The sequence below is a fragment of the Salvia hispanica genome, chromosome 6 (assembly GCF_029641045.1).
Source record: "Salvia hispanica isolate PSC_SH4W2 chromosome 6, Shi_PSC_v1, whole genome shotgun sequence".
Lineage (NCBI taxonomy): Eukaryota > Viridiplantae > Streptophyta > Magnoliopsida > Lamiales > Lamiaceae > Salvia > Salvia hispanica.
In genome coordinates this window covers 38307725-38324771 of record NC_142697.1, presented here as the reverse complement: position 1 = coordinate 38324771, position 17047 = coordinate 38307725, and the positions used below count along the sequence as shown (strand labels likewise).

The window sequence follows — 17047 nt, the reverse complement described above, 5'->3', positions numbered from 1 at the left end:
ATGGTAAAAGAGAACCATAACTCTTATTTGCTGACAGACTAAAATGAAAACACGGGCTCTTATTCGCGGATGATGAAAGTGCTCCAATTTATTGTCTTTTTACTATTTTGATAATGTACATTTTATTTATATTTTTTAATTAAATTATTATATAAAAGTAAGAATTATTTTTTACAAAGAAATTTAATTTACTTACTATTATTTTATATAAAATTCGGAATTTTCTATTGGCTGACGAAGGGATGGGGTGAAACTTTCTATTTATGACTAAGGAGCCTACGCTTGCTTACGTTTTTCCAAACAATATCAGAGTTTTTATAGAACAGTACTCCTTAACTATTAACATACTTTCTTCGCTTAAATCATTCAAGTTGCTAAGTTGCTAATATAAAAAATATGCAAATTAAGAAGAGAATTTCACTGATCCATTTGGACCATAGCCAAAGATAACTCAAGTCTCAAACACATGATTCGATAAGTGTAAAGCCAAACACTATTTACAGGCAGAGGGCCTCGAGCATTGAACAAGTATAGCTAGTTAGTAGGAGTATCAAATTGGTTCAAAAACTTATGGGAAAAAACTGGTATATCATTTACATTAAGATGGTCAGAATTATGAAAGGTTAGAGGAAGTAGTGTGCTGTGATCAACGCAAGAGGTTGTAGGATGGCATGTCTTCTATCAGCAACACATCATCCATTAGAAATTCTCTTTCTAGCTGAGACCTCGTCGATCTTAGAATATCCTGTTTAAGGCAATTGTGAGGGCACTGTCCGAAAGGAGATGTCAACGAGGCGAGTTAGGAGGTTTTGCTTACGTTGAATTCCATGTATGTCGCGTGTTTGTCCAGCCACAGCTTGTCCATAACCATGAATGCTACGCAGTATAGGAGGTCGAAAGCCCACTCATTCTCTGCAAAACACCCAAGTTGTTAGCCAAAGTCCATTGAAAAAGGGACATGAAAAGTAGTGCGGACGAGAAGAAGACGATGATGATGAAGAGGTAGGCTCACCGGACAACATTTGAAGAAAAACGGCTCTGATAGAAGTTCGTGGTTTTGCTGCATAATATTGAGGTTACATTAGCTGGCCTAAAGAGTGAGGATAGGTGTACTAAACTCAAAATAGTCGACTTACTAGCATCGAGGTCGAGCATTTGCAAGATCATGAATGTAATGTTGACACCAGCAACAGCAAATGGATACTCCCACATTGCCCTTTTGCCTGTTTGCTTCCTCAATAGACTCTGAAATGAAAGCTGAAACATAAAAAAAACAAGTTGTTACTAGTAAATTTTTTTTTTTTGCATTTATGAAGTTTTTCAAGAAATTGGAGGGAATGGTTGTAGTGGATCAAGGCATTTCTATCAACAGGCTCGACGTGGACAAGAACAAGAAAGAGAACGAATAGTATGTTACCGAAAAAGTCTTGGCAAAAAACAGCAAGTTCTCCAATGAAATGAAACCTGCCCCTCTGAAACAGAACCAGAAATGAGTATGTACGAAAGCGTTGAGTGAGTGAGTTGCGAAGAAAGATACATCAACAGCGATGATAGCAAAACCTGAAATCTGTAGATGGATCATTTCCCTGCCATCCCATTTCCTTCCACTGGTCAGATTTCAAACTCTGCAGCTCCACGCCAGGGTACGTAGCGGACCATAACGCCCTCAGTGCTTCCTGAAGTTCGAGTACAAAGCTTCCTAGAATAAGCTAGTTTCTACATTTTGAATCCAGTTGCAAAAAGTGAAAAGTGCCAGTAGAATGAGTAGGCACTTTTCAGAATGCTTTCACACCTGATGTTCAAATCTCAAGGCATCAAACTGAACTTTAGTTCGGTGTCTCAACCGTTTTAGCCTCTCTTCCTGTCCATTTTAAGGCAGCAAAGAGATAAAGTAACGCGAAAACATAAGGTACAGCACGCAGGTTTCGCGTATGGAGCAATGGCCTTACCTGTAAGGGTGTCAAATTTAGGCAAATCCGCGTCTGGCTTCCCCTTCGCTTGAAGCAAACACAAGTGAGGTTTTTCCCTCTCCATGCTGGTGTGCCACAAGCTGCATAATCTGCACCAGTGCAATGCATTGTTATCCTTAATCAGCTTTTGACTAACAAGTGCATTGCCTTCTTCTTCCTGTCCTTATAATAGGAACATGTATTTCTCACAATTTTATGTTACTTGTGATTTATAATAGAATCTGATAGGTGATGGCTAAACTTCATTTTGCAAATCCCATTAAGTTCTCAATATGCACTATAAAATGTACTACTGTACTAGCATATTAGCAAAGGGAAGAAAAAACCAAATCAAGTACTAAATGAAAAGAATTTTCTGTAGTTGATTCTTCACTTATATCATACTGTCAACAATATCCATTTGATTATTGATTCTATAAAGCAATCTAATAGCGTATAGAAAACTATTTAAGACATAATTAGTAGTTCAAGCTTTTTCTTCAATTGTGACTCCGAATATTTTCAAGGGTAAAAATAGAGGGTAATGATAAGTTTACAAAATTTTATTTACAAAACTATTGAAGAATAAAATGAAAGAGAAAGAACAAACTAGATGGAGTATACATTAAACTAAAAAATTATCAAATAAAAATATATACTAGTACTATATCAGTCATAAAATTCTTTCATAATTAAATTTAGTAATTTAATTATGTAGTGTGTTAATTAATACTAGTAATAATGTTAATTCAAACTTTGTTTCCTAAAATAATAGTGTTAAAAAAATTTCCAAAATTATATACTAAGAATAAATTAGTCATGAAATTATATCCTAGGAATAGAACTAAATATTACTCCATAGGTATTATGTGTATACAATTTATGTTAATAAATTATTTTCAAATTTCGTATTCATTCCTCAAAAGTTGAAACATGTTAGGTATTTAAAAAGACATCAATAACTTGGGCTGTTTAGAACTTGGGCTTTTTTAAGACATACATTTGCCAACATTCGCTCCATAAAACTTGAAATCGATACATGTATAAACCAATCTAAATTTTCTAATATCAGTATTAAAAGAACGTAAAAACAAGAACAATAGCATACGATTTTACTAAATCTTTCAATAAAAAACATCTCCTAATTACCAAAAACGACGATAAATCATCTGTATATAGCTCCAGAAGGAGTTTTTTCGAAATAAAACAAAACAAAATAACTAGAAAATATATATGCTTGACCATATTCAAAACTCTGCAAACTCGAAACTCTTTATTGTGACCAAAATCGTGATTAATGTCAAAAATGATTTTTTTTAAAATTAGTTTTTGGAAAAAGTTTATGAACAATTGAGGCGAAATTATAAGGCCAACTGATTGCTAGTAGTATTAAATTGGTCAGAAAATCAGATTGATTCATCAAAAACATTGTAAAAAAAGCGAATTACCAGGAATCGACGAGTGTGAAAGCGTGCACTTAGAGAAAGACGATGAATGCGTGAAGCTGCGAACCGCAACGCAGCCGCCGGATATCCTGTCGTCGCTCATCTTCAGCTCCTGCAGCTAATCCAATGAGTTAAGAGAGAGAATGCGGTGTCGTTTTGGTTGTCATTTTTGCTCTTTGTAGTCTCAGCCCGATTATAACTATGCCGGTGGCGTCACTCTGCTCTGTCGAACTCCAAGGGGATAAAATCATTTTTTATTCCTTATTTTTCCTTTTTGTCGGATTATTTAAGGACGAAATTACCCTCCACCATTATTGCAATTGACTCATGTATCCTGAATCCTGATTTTGATGACATTCATTCGAGGTTTTTGATTTGCTTTCTTTAATTGATTACCTAATTATGAAAACCGGTTTGATATGCATATTCTCATCAAAATAAATTACATATAATCGAGTCATTTTGAATAAATTCTCATACATTTTTGAATAGTAAGCATACATCTGATTCCACTTGATTTGTCGATAGTTGTAGTTAATTGTCTTATTGCAATACTTCAAAAGTACTAATAAATAAAAAAAAGTATTATCATATTTAAAATGGGCCACTTAAAATTCTAAATTTATGAATTCATTGATTAGAATTTTTAAAAGTCCAATACATAATAAATGATGCATTTTTATCTCTTTTTAAAAATTTTCAGTCTCCATGTGATGCCATGCTGAATATTGAATTATAAATAATTTATTAAAATTAAAGGGAACAAGATATGCATTTTAGTTTTGTAAATCTTCAATTGAGTGAAAAAAACATGTCAATTGTTGTTGTCCGGGAATTTACAAACACAAATTATTAAGTTAAAGAAAGTGTGTTTGGAAGGAGACAAAACACTCCAGCTTCACTCATCAGTCCTCCCACATGGCCCGGCCCGGCCCGATCCGAATGCTTCTCGATTTGTAAGCCAACTAGCCCACCTAACACACTATATTCAAATCTCAGTAGTTAGGACTTGGCTTATGTAAGAATGGAGATATGTAATGGAGTAATTGGATAAAAACAGATACGAGTCTTGCTTTGTGGTGATGGAGATATGTAATGGAGTAATTGGATAAATATAGATATAAGTCTTGCTTTATCACCACATTAATGCTTTGTAACCACAAATATAGTCATGAGTGACATGAGAACATTTCAATAATTAATTCCAGAAGATAATGTAATCAATTAATGGTTTCAGATAGTGCACAAATACTTTTACATGATAGTGATCAATTTCCCAACAATTGAAGATGTCAATAACAGTTATGCTCTACAACCACATGAATGTTGACGCGATGACATTTGAGTAAAAAATTAATCTATGACTCTAGATAGTAGATAGTGCACAAATGTTTTTTATACTAGCTTTCCAAATCTATATTTTATTTTTTTTATTTCAGAAGGTAGCTGATAATCTATATTCTTAAAAGCTTTCAAAATCAGCTCATGAGTGAATGTTAGAAATGTATATCCATACAATATTATACATTTCTTTTGATGTATGGAGTAGACCTGTCACTTGTTAATTCCATAGTTTTATATGTGTAATTGTTAGTGAGAGAACTTCATAATAAATTTGGAACTTGGTTAGGTGCCACCTAAGTCACCATTCAGGTGGTAATAGAAATACATTGTTATATTGATCATAGATCTGAGATGGAAGAATTAGTTGCAGAAAAACAAGAAGTTGTTTCTAATTAGTTGCAAGAGAATTAGTAGCAGCTGGTAAGTAGTTCGTTTTGGTATAGATTTTATTTAAGTAGTGCATCATTCATTGGCATTAGTTTTGTAGCTTTCCATGATAGATATTTGTTTGGCCTTAATTACAAATTGGAGGATTCTGTAAGTGCTGCGAAGAACCTCACATACAATTAACCAAGGTAGTGTGATGTGCAATTAGACATTATATTTTTCAAGGTAGAAATTTTTATGTTTTGATGCTGTATCTAAATGTTACTCCAGGTTTGCCTGCTTATCCTTCATGGTTTTATATGAATCCAAATTTTAGGCATCATGTGTAACTTTCTTTAAACTCAGCTCTAACCAACAACAAAGTGAAGATATCATGATTCTACATTAATATCAGTATCCAAAATTGATTGCTTGGCCTAGATCACATAAACAATCAAGTCAAAGCCGAAACAAATGATGCAAGGCAGTTCTACACTTCTTGAGTTGTAGAACCCGGAGTTTCTCTTACCAAACAATCACCCCGGCTAAGGCGCTTAGCTCATAACTCACAGAATAACAGTTTGGAGAATGATAATATTATTTGAACTGTTAGACAATACTAAGTTCAGATGTAAATGTTTGTTCAGATTATATATTGATTGTTTATATTAGCTGCTTTTTATTAGTTGAGATATTAGGTATAGGCATGTAAAAAAAGGAAAACAATGATATATTGCAGCTTGATGATGGCGAGTGCTCAAGTATCTAATTAGAGTTATATCCATGCATATAAAATTAAGGGTATATTTATGGATCAACAATACGTAAATTAATGATAAGAAAGTAAGAAAAAAGAAATATAGTAGAAGCTAAATAAAAATGAGATTATATTCTTATACCCAATCTTTTTTTGGAGTGATTTTGCATTCTCCATACCCAGAAAGAAAACTTGGAATAAAAAGAATAGAGCTGAAATATAAACAATTACCATCTATTTTCCCAATCAAATCAATTCCTATGGCAGTTCTCTTCTCCTTGGAATAGTAAAAAAAGTGTCTATCATGTGATAACATCAACATGCCGCCATTTTTGTAAATTTTGATAGGTTGACTACCCTTTCTGTAAGCATAACTATTATAAGGCTCTTCCTCGATGAGTTGTATAGTCGTCCAAAAGTTCTCAAGTTGTTCATATTCCTTCAACAACCATATCACATTATTACCTAGTGTATCATTATGAATACACAGGCAATCCCCCAAACCATACAACTTCCCCCTTGTAAATGTGGCATTAGCGGGAGGCGCAAGAAATGTGCTAAAACGTTCAGTTTCAAGCTCAAAGCAACAAAATGAACATCCCCCGTCTTACTTTTAACTAACCAATGGAGATTGCCATTAAGAAATGCACCACAAATGGAGGAGTCGCAGTAGTTAGAAAAAGGGGCCCAGCTTCGACGGCTCTCCACAAAGATCCCGCTTTAAGAGTGTACACATGAAATCCAGATTCAGGGCTATGATAGACAACTTTATGTTGTCCACTTATTTTGCTCACTCCAAATCCAAAACGATCTCCCTTCCGAATAACAGGCCCACAGAGCTCAACAAATTCACGGGTGATGGGATTACATACGTAGAGATGATCATCCATGAATGCATTTTTTAAAAGAAGCAGACATTTGGCAGCACATAGTATTGTTGATTCTCGACGAAAATCAAACTTGGTGATTGGACCATGCTTGGCACAAACATCGAACCTATTTGAGAACGGGTCGAGCTCGTCTTCCAATTCGAAAACACTAAACCAATTTGAATCCCACTTGGTAATGGAAACAGCAAGGACGGGAGCTGATTTAGAAAGATGGGACTCGACAAAAGCATCGCTCTCAATGAGATTAAGCCATGGTTTACAAATGCATTTGCAAGTTGCAATGCTTTGAGGAGAGAGTCTCAAGAGGATATTTGTGATGATGTCTAAAGGTAGGTATGGCTTCATTTTTCGGATGGATAAATTTGGTCTCTCTATAAAGACCACTTTCTACTTTTTCTTTTTCTGTAAAGAATAAACAATATATTTACATAAGCAGAAATTACAAACACCAACAAAATATTCAAAAAAATTAATTTCAACCAAATCTATGCGTATGCCATAGATTACACTTTACACACCTAAAAAACAAACCACATGTGTTGTATGAACTATGAGGATTTAATCTTAATCAAGGACGTGATATGTTCACATTAAAATTCAAATTTATAACACTACATATAAAATTTATATGAAAGCTTACCGTGATTAAACTTGCACACCACTACTCTCTTTCTATCCACCAAATTTCGACTCTTCTCTGGAAGATAATATGGCATATTTGTAAGATTTAATCTGTTTCCTATAATAAGTAGGGTTAGGACGTATAATGCGATCTAATCTGTTTAGCTTAGTCCAATTTAATTTAGTTTATTAATATAATTTCAATAATTTATGTGATTCAGATATATGACTAAGAGATATGTTCAAACTAAAATTCAAATTTATAACACTACATATAAAAGAAAGTAAATCAAGGTTTACCGTGATTAAACTTTACACCACCGCTCTTTCTTTCCACCAAATTTAACTCTTCTTTGTAGGATAATAAGTACTAAAACTAATTCAAAAGATGTGTATTTATTGTCTAACAATGATGCCTTTATATATGGAATCCTAAATTTATAAAAAAAATTAAAATAAAAGGAAATAAATTACAAAGGAAACTATAATTTGGTAAAAATTAAAACAATTAGTATATTTTTCTATCTGCAAATTCTACTAAATAGGAAATAAATAAATATGCATAAACTACTACACACCTCAGATAACATAATCACATCAATTCACGCAACATATTATGTCTATATATCCATATGTATTAAATATTTTATTAGGTCCATACTACAAAATTCATTTCATTTATGTTTAAAATATAGTACTCCGTACCACATTACAATTATATAGTAGTATTAAAGTTTTTTTGGAATATAAAATAATATTCCGTTTAGAGGAAATATTTCATATCCGATAAAATTAAAATCCAATTAGCACGCACCCGATTAACCTACAACATGTTAGGACAAGGCCCGAAAACTCGATAAAATTTCTATTATTCTATTTTTTTTACTCCTAATTCGACACTTCATTGATTAATTTTATAATATAGATAACTAAAATAATAACTTTCAATGTATATTAAATATACAAATTATATATTGAATTTTATTAATATAATAATTGATAAATAACTTATAAACTTCAAATTCACTAAAAAAAATATTTAAATTTTTAAAACATGTATTAAAATTTCACTAAATATATCAAATATTAGTATTTGATCATGTTTATGATTGACTTTAAACATATATATCTCAGATTTATCATAATTAAATATTTTACATTTTATGAACATAACTAATTTTCATCATTATTTAATGGATTTATCGCATGTTAATCTTATCGGTAGCAAATCGATTAATCCGATGGGCTAGCCCAAAACCCGAGCTTTTAGGGTAAGGGTTGAACACTTGAACTTCCATAACCCGAAAAGCACAACCCCATTAATCCACACCCGATTGATTCGCAACCCGACTAGAGTTGGTCCAAAACCTGACGGGCCGACCCATTGACATTCCTAGTGTATGATGATGCCCTGTGCCGCAAATGCCGATGCCATAGAACAGCATAAACAAGTACCGTGGCCCAATAAATAATTTACTACTCCTGGTTTCTTTATTGATGAGAGTTAAAACAGATTGAGGCCCAATATAATAAAGCCCAGCCCATTAACCTGATTGGGGGTTAGGGTTTATCTATAAAAGTCTTGTGCAGCCTTTACTTTCTCCTTTGAAGAAGGCCAATCGACTTCCATACCTAGAACAAGCAGCCGCAGCAACAATGGTACCGTTCTTACAAACTACTCATCGATTTTCGTCCAATTGCATTTCGTTTATACTATTGTTTACAGATTGCTGACCTTTAGTTTCTTCTCGAATGCTACAGGTGAAGTACTCGAGGGAGCCTGATAATATCACCAAATGTAAATTTCTGTTGTTTTATCATGATTTGTTCAGCCCTTTTTTTTTTTGTTTGTAATTGTTTGCTGATTTTGTTACGTCTGTATAATTTTGTTGCAGCCTGCAAAGCTCGAGGATCCGACCTCAGAGTTCACTTTAAGGTAAAATTTCTCTATCATGTTCGTGTCTATGATTGATATATAGCCTTATTTGCTTTATTCAGTAAATTAATCGGTGTGTGGATGTAAGGCTTGAATTCTATTTCCCGAAATGAAATCTACCGAGTGTGAAAGCGTCAATTTAGATATAGTTTTAGGGTTCATGGATAGCTTTTTAGGGTTCGTTGATAGTTTTAGTATTCAGTAGAGGCCAATTTTAACCTAGCGTTGGTTTTTAGCCTTGTTATGACCTTATACCTTCAACCTGATGATAAAAGCAGGGATCTATTGCCATTTGTGAATTGGTCTCTCGTAAACGTCAGGGATAATAGTTGTGCAATGTTATTGGGTGAACCACCTTCTCTTTTCTTATGATTGATGGTTCAGTAAACAATGCTACATGCTTGGACCAAACTTATCTGTCTTGTTGGTGTTGTTTATCTTTAATCTTGTTCTAGGTTATACATATTGATGTCTACATAAACGGATTTTTTAAAGGCCATGTATCCAATACGGAGTACTCTTTGTATTTACATGTTTGTGCGGAGTAGTGTGGAGGTTTAGCATTTTGAGCATCAGGGATAGAAGTTGTGTAAAGTAATTCAGTGTTGGGCTAGCTGTTGCTGAATGTTATGTGACATTTTTGTGTGCTGCTTGTATGTGATTTCATTTACTTTTCCTAATTGCTTACAGTGTTGTCTTTCTCTGTTGCAAAACTGAATGGTGTATTGCTGATGTTTCTATTCACTATGATGGAGTAACAAAGTATGGTGGTTTGTTTTTCAGAACACGAGGGAAACAGCGCACGCCATCAGGAAGCTCCCTCTAGTCAAGGCCAAGAGGTACTTGGAGGATGTGCTTGCCCACAAACAAGCCATTCCTTTCACTCGTTTCTGTGGTGGTGTTGGGCGAACTGCTCAGGCCAAGAACAGGCATTCTAATGGTCAGGGTCGCTGGCCAGTGAAATCTGCCAAGTTCATCTTGGATTTACTCAAGAATGCAGAAAGCAATGCTGAGGTATATATGCTTCTCTTAGTTGCTCATGTCTCTAATATTTTACCTTTTATGGTGCATATATCTAATGATTTATTTTTGAACAGGTGAAAGGTTTGGATGTGGATGCTCTATTCATTTCCCACATTCAGGTTAACCAGGCCCAGAAGCAAAGGCGTCGCACATACCGTGCTCATGGAAGGATTAACCGTATGTTTGCACATCTTCTATTCTCTTCCTTTCACTAACTCTTAAATCTTGGGTTGAACTAATACTATCTTATTATTTTCAGCTTACATGTCTTCTCCTTGCCACATCGAATTGATTTTGTCAGAGAAAGAAGAATCGGTGAAAAAAGAGGTAACAATTTGTCCTTTGCATGTTTAGAAATCCATCTCTATTAGTGATGCTAATTCTGTATTTCCAATGGTTGATTAACCGCGTATGTTGTTTTCTTGTTTCATTGCAGGCTGAGTCTCAGTTGGCAACTAGCAAGCCCAGGAAGGCCTGAGCTATATTTTGACCTTTTGTTGGATCATTAAGTAGTTCGGGTTATGAAAGTTTGCGTTTTCTATTTTGTTTTAAACCAAAGTTATGTTATTTGACCTGCATTTTGGATTTTGGAGATTAATCTAAATATTTGTCATTGTTCAGTTATGTATTTTGGATCCTAAATTACAAAATAGTAGTACTAGAATTCTACTTGAACTTCTTAATCGATCTGTTTCTTTGTTTCAACATTTTTCCCACTGCTTTGAGTTCTCTCTCTTTTGATATAGTATTAGATTTTTTGAAATTGTGTTTTTATCAAAATTTGTTCTCGTAGAGTGTATCCAATCAAAATAGCGTGTGGAAATTATTTTTATTATTTTCACGTACCAACTTCTTATAAAACTGCACTGACAATCTTAACTCTTTCATGCTTTTTAATATCACGCTCTTTTTCTGCTTCATTTATTAAATCAGTAATCTCATTATTACTTTTTTTAGCGTGAATTATCCATAGAGCCATCGTTAACTAACAAGAATGAAAACTACTGTTGAGTATCACTGAATCAAATGTAACTGCTGCTGGGGTCGTCTCTTAAAGTGATTTGATTTGATTTGAGGGATTTGATTTCTATTAAAAGTCTCTTTAATATGATGCGCATTTTAATTTCTAATCTTTTAAACAAAAAATGTAGTCCTGTAATTAATTCGAGATCCAATTTAGGAAATAATAATTAATTATAATGTACCAATTTTTAATCAATCAGTCTATATTCAACGCATTGATAAATTATACCGGCAATTTGTATTCAATAAATCTCAGATTCTCATTTACAAAACTTGTCTCAATAAGGGTAGGGATGGATACCCGATCTGAAAAAATCGGGTACCCAAACCCTAAAATCTAAATGTCTATCCAAAACCCGATCCAATATATTTTCGTGTATTTCAGTATTTCAATACCCGCCCGGGTATCCATACCCGACGTATCGGGTACCCAAATACCCAACTCTTTACATGTGTTAATAACTTAACAAAAAAAATTCAAATTTATTATATTAACATAAATATAGAAATATTTTAATTGACTAATATCTTTAATGTTGCATTTATTTTGTAGTATAAAACTATAAAAAATGAGTTACTTTTATTTTAAAGTATATGATTATATTTATGGGGATTGGTTATGCAATATGTAAGTAAAATAATAAAAGTTATGCATTTAATTAAACGGTGGAAGCAATCAATAATATAATTTAAAAGTCAAAATAATTAACTAAAATATAAAAACCACATGAGTTGGTTATGCAATACGTAAAACTTGAGAGTTTGGAGAAGCCGTGACCTAGAGTAAGAGAGATCGACTTATTTATATAGGTGTAAAGAAAGTTAACCTAGTAAATTGTACTTAAATAAATTAGCCCAGCTCTTAGAAGCCTAAAATGGCTAAACCCAATTTAAAAAATGCTTTAAATAATAAATTGGATATTCGGGTAATATCCAATACCCGATTTATCTTAAATTTCAATATCCAGTCTCATACCCAATCCTATAAAATTGAATATTGGGTATCTAATACCCAGTAGATATCGGGTCGGGTACAGGTAAACTTGATACCCATATCCATATTCCCACCCATATCAATAATAATATGATCAATTTGATGAAAAACATGAAAATATAAAGCCCAGTTAAGGCCCAAAAATTCTTCATAAAGGTGTTTGAATAACGGTAAATAAATATAACTGCAGCTGGGTCGTCTCTTCAGTCAAAATCGTGTCTTTCCTCTACACTGTAACACTCCTATTTCTCCGGTGAGTAATCCTTCACATACACATACACACACACACACACACACTATGTGTTCGAGTTTCGATCGTGTATATGATCGAATCCGAATGAGATTGTGATTGAGCTGTTCTATATCCATTTTAATACTGATTACTTTTAGGTTTTCATTTCTGATTGGTATAATTGCGAGTTTTACAAATTCGATTGGTCAAAAATCGAGTTAAAAAAATAGCCTCTGTGCGGAATTGGTTACGCCAGAACCGATTTGATGCTGTGGAAATAGATCTGTTTTTTAAACGTGATAGTGCGTGTTTGATGGAATGTGGCGAAAATTAATGACATTTGTCTGGTTTGTTGTTATGATTTTGGTGGAAACTGCCTTGATTTCGCTGAAACTGAAATGTGTAGTAGTATTCATTTACTTGTCTTATCTATTTTTTAAATTTCTCATAAGCTATGAATCATGGAGATGGGGATTGAAACACTGCCTAAAATGTGTACATATGCTTCATAACTTAGTCTTGGAATTGTAAATCATCTTCCTTTTGCTACAAACCCTTTCCTTCATAGGAGGAAGAAGAGGACTGCCAAGGTTTCAGTCGTAGGATAAAATTGCCTTTGTTTATCAATTGTCTTTTGTCGTCCTTATGCTTTTCGTCTTGCCACTTGGTTTTAGGATTTGATTGTTTTGTAGTTTTCCCTTTTCTTCTGAGCAGGGGAACAAGCATTTAAAGTAGCCTCCCTTGTTCTTTGTTGCCCCTTGGCTTATTAGAGAGAGACCGGTGACATAAACTCCCCTCATCTCCTCAACAAAGGGAGGATAAAAATCTGCAAATAAGGTTTTTTTGTCTGGACTAAATTAAGAAAAAGTATGTATGGTTCAACTTTTCTAGGATAATGCCGATAATTCTTTTTCGTTTGCTTCTGTTGGAGTAGTTGTTTTGCCCTTTTAGATAGACGGCTAGCCCTAATTCGTTAAAAATCATGCCATGTTTGTCACATGTGCCTTTTGTGTTGATATATGTATTAGACTCTTATAATTGTCCCTTTGATGGATATCAACGTGTTTAAGGTAATTAACTTGTGTTTTAATGATTGGCCTGCAGATGGATTGGCAAGGGCAGAAGCTAGCAGAGCACCTTATGCAGCTCTTGTTAGTGTGTTTTGCAGTTGTGGCATTTATCACAGGCTATGTGTTGGGGTCGTTCCAGATGATGATGTTGATCTATGCAGCTGGTGTGGTGTTGACATCTCTGCTTACAGTTCCCAATTGGCCATTCTTCAATCGCCAAGCCCTCAAATGGTTAGACCCAAGTGAGGCTGAGAAGCACCCGAAGCCGCAGCCTGCTGTTTCTGGCCCGAAGAAGAAGACATCAAAAAAGTAGGCTTTTCAGTTTGTCCTATGTTGAAAATGACTACATACATTTTGTCGTACGATTGGTTCAAATGAATATTTGCCTTGCTGGTAGAATCATACGGTTATAAGTCGAATGTTCCAAGGACATGTTTGGTTCATAAGTTGTATGACTAATTTGATCATATGGTTAATACATTAGTACTCTTGAGGTTACTGATACATGTGCTCTCAATTTGAATATCTTAGTAGTGATGATGTATTCTTCAATGAATATTTCAGTCACTTGGGTCTTGCTCTTAGTTGAACAGCCTAGCAAGGATTTATATGTTCTTCAGGGACCGATACCTTTAATTCATCTTAGGTGTACATTATAGCCAAATTCAGACAACCCCTTCTGAAACATAAAAAAATTCTTTATTTAGGCATTTCCATTGGTTTGACACCATGCCCTGTACACATTTCGTGTTTCCTTCTCAGACAAGTCCGCTTCTCCATTCATGCAATATTTCATGTGTGGACCATCTGAACCATCTTGGTGCTCGTTCTGTTTTATATGTAAATAAATCGAATTAGGTTATTGTATGAAATCACCTCTGAAATTTGATATGAACTTATATTTTTCATGAGAATGGTAACTAGCAGAGTAGGCAAAATTACCATAGCCTGCCTCACGTCGTCATAGAGACGAAGCATAGTAGCAATGGACGAGGCGAGGGTAGAAATGTCATTTAAGTTATCATCATTCATATTCTGCAACCATATATTCAGATTCAGTATGCTGAATTCTTCTGCTTCAGCTTCCAATACTCCCATTCCAATCACTTTCCTTGAAAACACTCAACATGTCTGCTCTCAATATTTGTCCACACGTTTTAATTTCGTATTAGCGTTAAGGATATTACACACTATATAAATATAATCATGGTTTCATGCTATACGTAGATAAATAGATACTACATGCGACATATTTATTTATATATTTATTTTTGTGATAGTAGTACCATTTATTTGGCTCGTGTTTAAAGGTGACTAAATCATCAAAAAGTAGTACCATTTTTAATCCAAAACCAACTTTAAAATATTACCAAAATCAGCCCAATCAAAAAATAGTATAATACCTCAAAAGGCTTTCTAAAGCAAAGACAAAAATCATTGATGAATAAAATCAAAGTTGTTGGTCGAGCAATACAATCGTCAAGTATCATTTCAATTTTCAATCTCCACATCAAACTTATTTGAAGCGCATCCGTCAAAATTACACTATCTTTTAGTCTATTACATTTGTCTTTTCGATACATTGGGATTCACATTCACTACCATAAATAACCACAGAGAATCAAGGTCATAGTTTTATTTTACAGAGGTTTGTGGCATAATAGTACTACTAGTTTCTTACGTAATTCCATCATTAATTATAAGCTGAATTGATATCCCTACAAATATACACAACGCATTCCTATTTACGGCTGGGTCGATACGATATATCGTATCAAAAAATTTGTTTCGTTATCATATCGAAAATATCGATATGAAAGAATTTCATATCGTTATTGTTTCAAAAGTTTCGGTATATACCGAAATTTCGGTATGGAAAAAAACTATACCGTTAGAGCACTCCCAATGCTCTCCCTTATTTCTCCCTAACTCCTGCCACATCAGCGCCACATCAGCACCAAAATTTATCCCCAGTTTTTAGCCAACTTTTAGCCAACTGCTCCAATGGTTTCTCCTTTATTTCTCCCTAACTCAACATTTCATTTTTACATCATCATTTTTAATATCGTTTAATTTTCCCTACAAATGTGTTTAATAAATAGATTTATAATGAACAATTCATCGTTGTATTAATCATTGGAAAATATAATACAACGAGAAAAAAAAAACTACAAATAAAAACCATAAAAAACAAAGATTTAAAAAACTAAGAGGGAGGGGCGTCCGGCGGGAGACCCAGCAGGATCTTCATATTTTGGATGGTCGACCAGAGGGACTGCTTCTCTTCTGGGGTTCCGCCGCCGGTGAAGTACATCGTGTACAGCTGTGTCAGATTGGCGACATTGTTAGAGAGCGTGGCTTGTTGTATGAACTGGGGTTCCGACTGGGCATCCGACGATGCGCCCTTCCCCTTCCGCCTCCCCTTCGCCTTCTTCGCTCCCACAGGGCGCTCGTGCGGACCATCCCCAGTCAGGTCGATGGGGGTCGCGCTTCCCTCACTCTCCGCACCGCTAGGTCGCGAGCGCACCGATTTCCCGTGCAGCGCGCTGTGCATCCCCGTCCGGAATTTGGGGAGATCCTTCAGCCTATCATAGATGGTCCAATACTTGAAGCCCTTCGACAAGAACTGGCCATTATACCTCTGCATGGCCTCATCTCTGACCATGTGCTCGTTCTGGCCACTCGCCATGTTCGTCATCAAGTTAAAGTATATACCGTTGAAGTGGCCGCAGTCCCTCATGAGGCGCTCCCAATGTCGGCGGATCGCCTGGCTGCCATGGTCCTTCATCGAGGCAATCTTGTTGCTCGTGTACTTCTCCGCAACCCGCTCCCAGAACATGAGCTCAGTCTGGTAGTTGCTGCGCTCCGAGTCTTGCGTCGTGTCCGCCCAACAGTTGGCTATAAGCTCGGACTCTTCCAGAGTGTAAGTAGTCCTTGCCCGCTTCGGCTTCTCATCGGAAGCCGTATCAGTCGCAGCGGTCAACGCCTTCCCCTTACTGCTCCTGGAAGGCGGCTCTGCGGGCGTTGCTTCCACCTCGTAGTCGTCCGTGCTGAGTGTCGGCTCCGTTGTGAACGTCGCGGCCTGAGATCCATCGTCGCCCGGGTTGATCCAGGGGTGTCGAACAACGATGTGACCATCTGGGGGCGATACACATCTTCGGCTGGAGAGGGCATGCTGAGGGGAGACTGGAACTACGGAGAAAGTCTGCGCACCGGAGGAGTCTGCAATGGGGACGGACCCGCATATGGATATTGGCCTGGAGGAGAACTCAGCGACAACAACGTGGCCATCCACTGCTGATTTTCTTCATCAGTGGGGTAGGGATTTTGCGAACTCGACTCTTTGCCTTTACCTTTTCGGGAATTTTTCCTATTTGAACTCATAATTTTGAAGATT

General features: G+C 35.4%; 3 protein-coding genes, 1 non-coding gene and 1 pseudogene across 6 annotated transcripts; 3 read left to right on the top strand and 2 right to left on the bottom strand.

Moving 5' to 3' along the window:
* Positions 1 to 403: 403 nt before the first annotated feature.
* Positions 404 to 3640, bottom strand: LOC125207604 (ELMO/CED-12 family protein). The gene is made up of 9 exons (XM_048107013.2): positions 3398 to 3640; positions 1950 to 2059; positions 1793 to 1861; positions 1561 to 1676; positions 1418 to 1472; positions 1137 to 1257; positions 1013 to 1060; positions 818 to 912; positions 404 to 745 (listed from the first exon to the last, which is right to left on the bottom strand). The coding sequence occupies exons 1-9, from the start codon at positions 3495 to 3497 to the stop codon at positions 647 to 649; spliced, it is 813 nt and encodes a 270-aa protein (XP_047962970.1). The 5' UTR covers positions 3498 to 3640; the 3' UTR covers positions 404 to 646.
* A 2030-nt stretch (positions 3641 to 5670) lies between these two features.
* On the bottom strand, positions 5671 to 7096 carry LOC125206806 (putative F-box protein At3g16210; annotated as a pseudogene).
* Positions 7097 to 8940: 1844 nt separating this feature from the next.
* LOC125203200 (large ribosomal subunit protein uL22y) lies at positions 8941 to 11036 on the top strand. Its single transcript, XM_048101509.2, has 7 exons — positions 8941 to 9031; positions 9134 to 9170; positions 9268 to 9308; positions 10092 to 10322; positions 10406 to 10508; positions 10591 to 10658; positions 10768 to 11036. The coding sequence occupies exons 1-7, from the start codon at positions 9029 to 9031 to the stop codon at positions 10807 to 10809; spliced, it is 525 nt and encodes a 174-aa protein (XP_047957466.1). The 5' UTR covers positions 8941 to 9028; the 3' UTR covers positions 10810 to 11036.
* On the top strand, positions 9577 to 9709 carry LOC125208696 (small nucleolar RNA snoR74). The gene has a single exon (XR_007174178.1). It is a non-coding gene; the product is annotated as a small nucleolar RNA snoR74 (small nucleolar RNA).
* Positions 11037 to 12467: 1431 nt separating the features above from the next.
* Positions 12468 to 14148, top strand: LOC125204378 (Microsomal signal peptidase 12 kDa subunit (SPC12)). 3 transcript variants are annotated; one of them, XM_048103032.2, is made up of 3 exons: positions 12585 to 12601; positions 13295 to 13417; positions 13685 to 14148. In XM_048103032.2, exon 3 carries the CDS (start codon positions 13685 to 13687, stop codon positions 13961 to 13963), a length of 279 nt encoding a protein of 92 aa, XP_047958989.1. In that variant the 5' UTR covers positions 12585 to 12601; positions 13295 to 13417; the 3' UTR covers positions 13964 to 14148. The 3 variants fall into 3 exon arrangements, with proteins under 3 accessions (XP_047958988.1, XP_047958989.1, XP_047958990.1); XM_048103031.1 differs by lacking the exon at positions 13295 to 13417 and having other exon boundaries at positions 12468 to 12601; XM_048103033.2 differs by lacking the exon at positions 12585 to 12601 and having other exon boundaries at positions 13295 to 13447.
* Positions 14149 to 17047: the final 2899 nt, after the last annotated feature.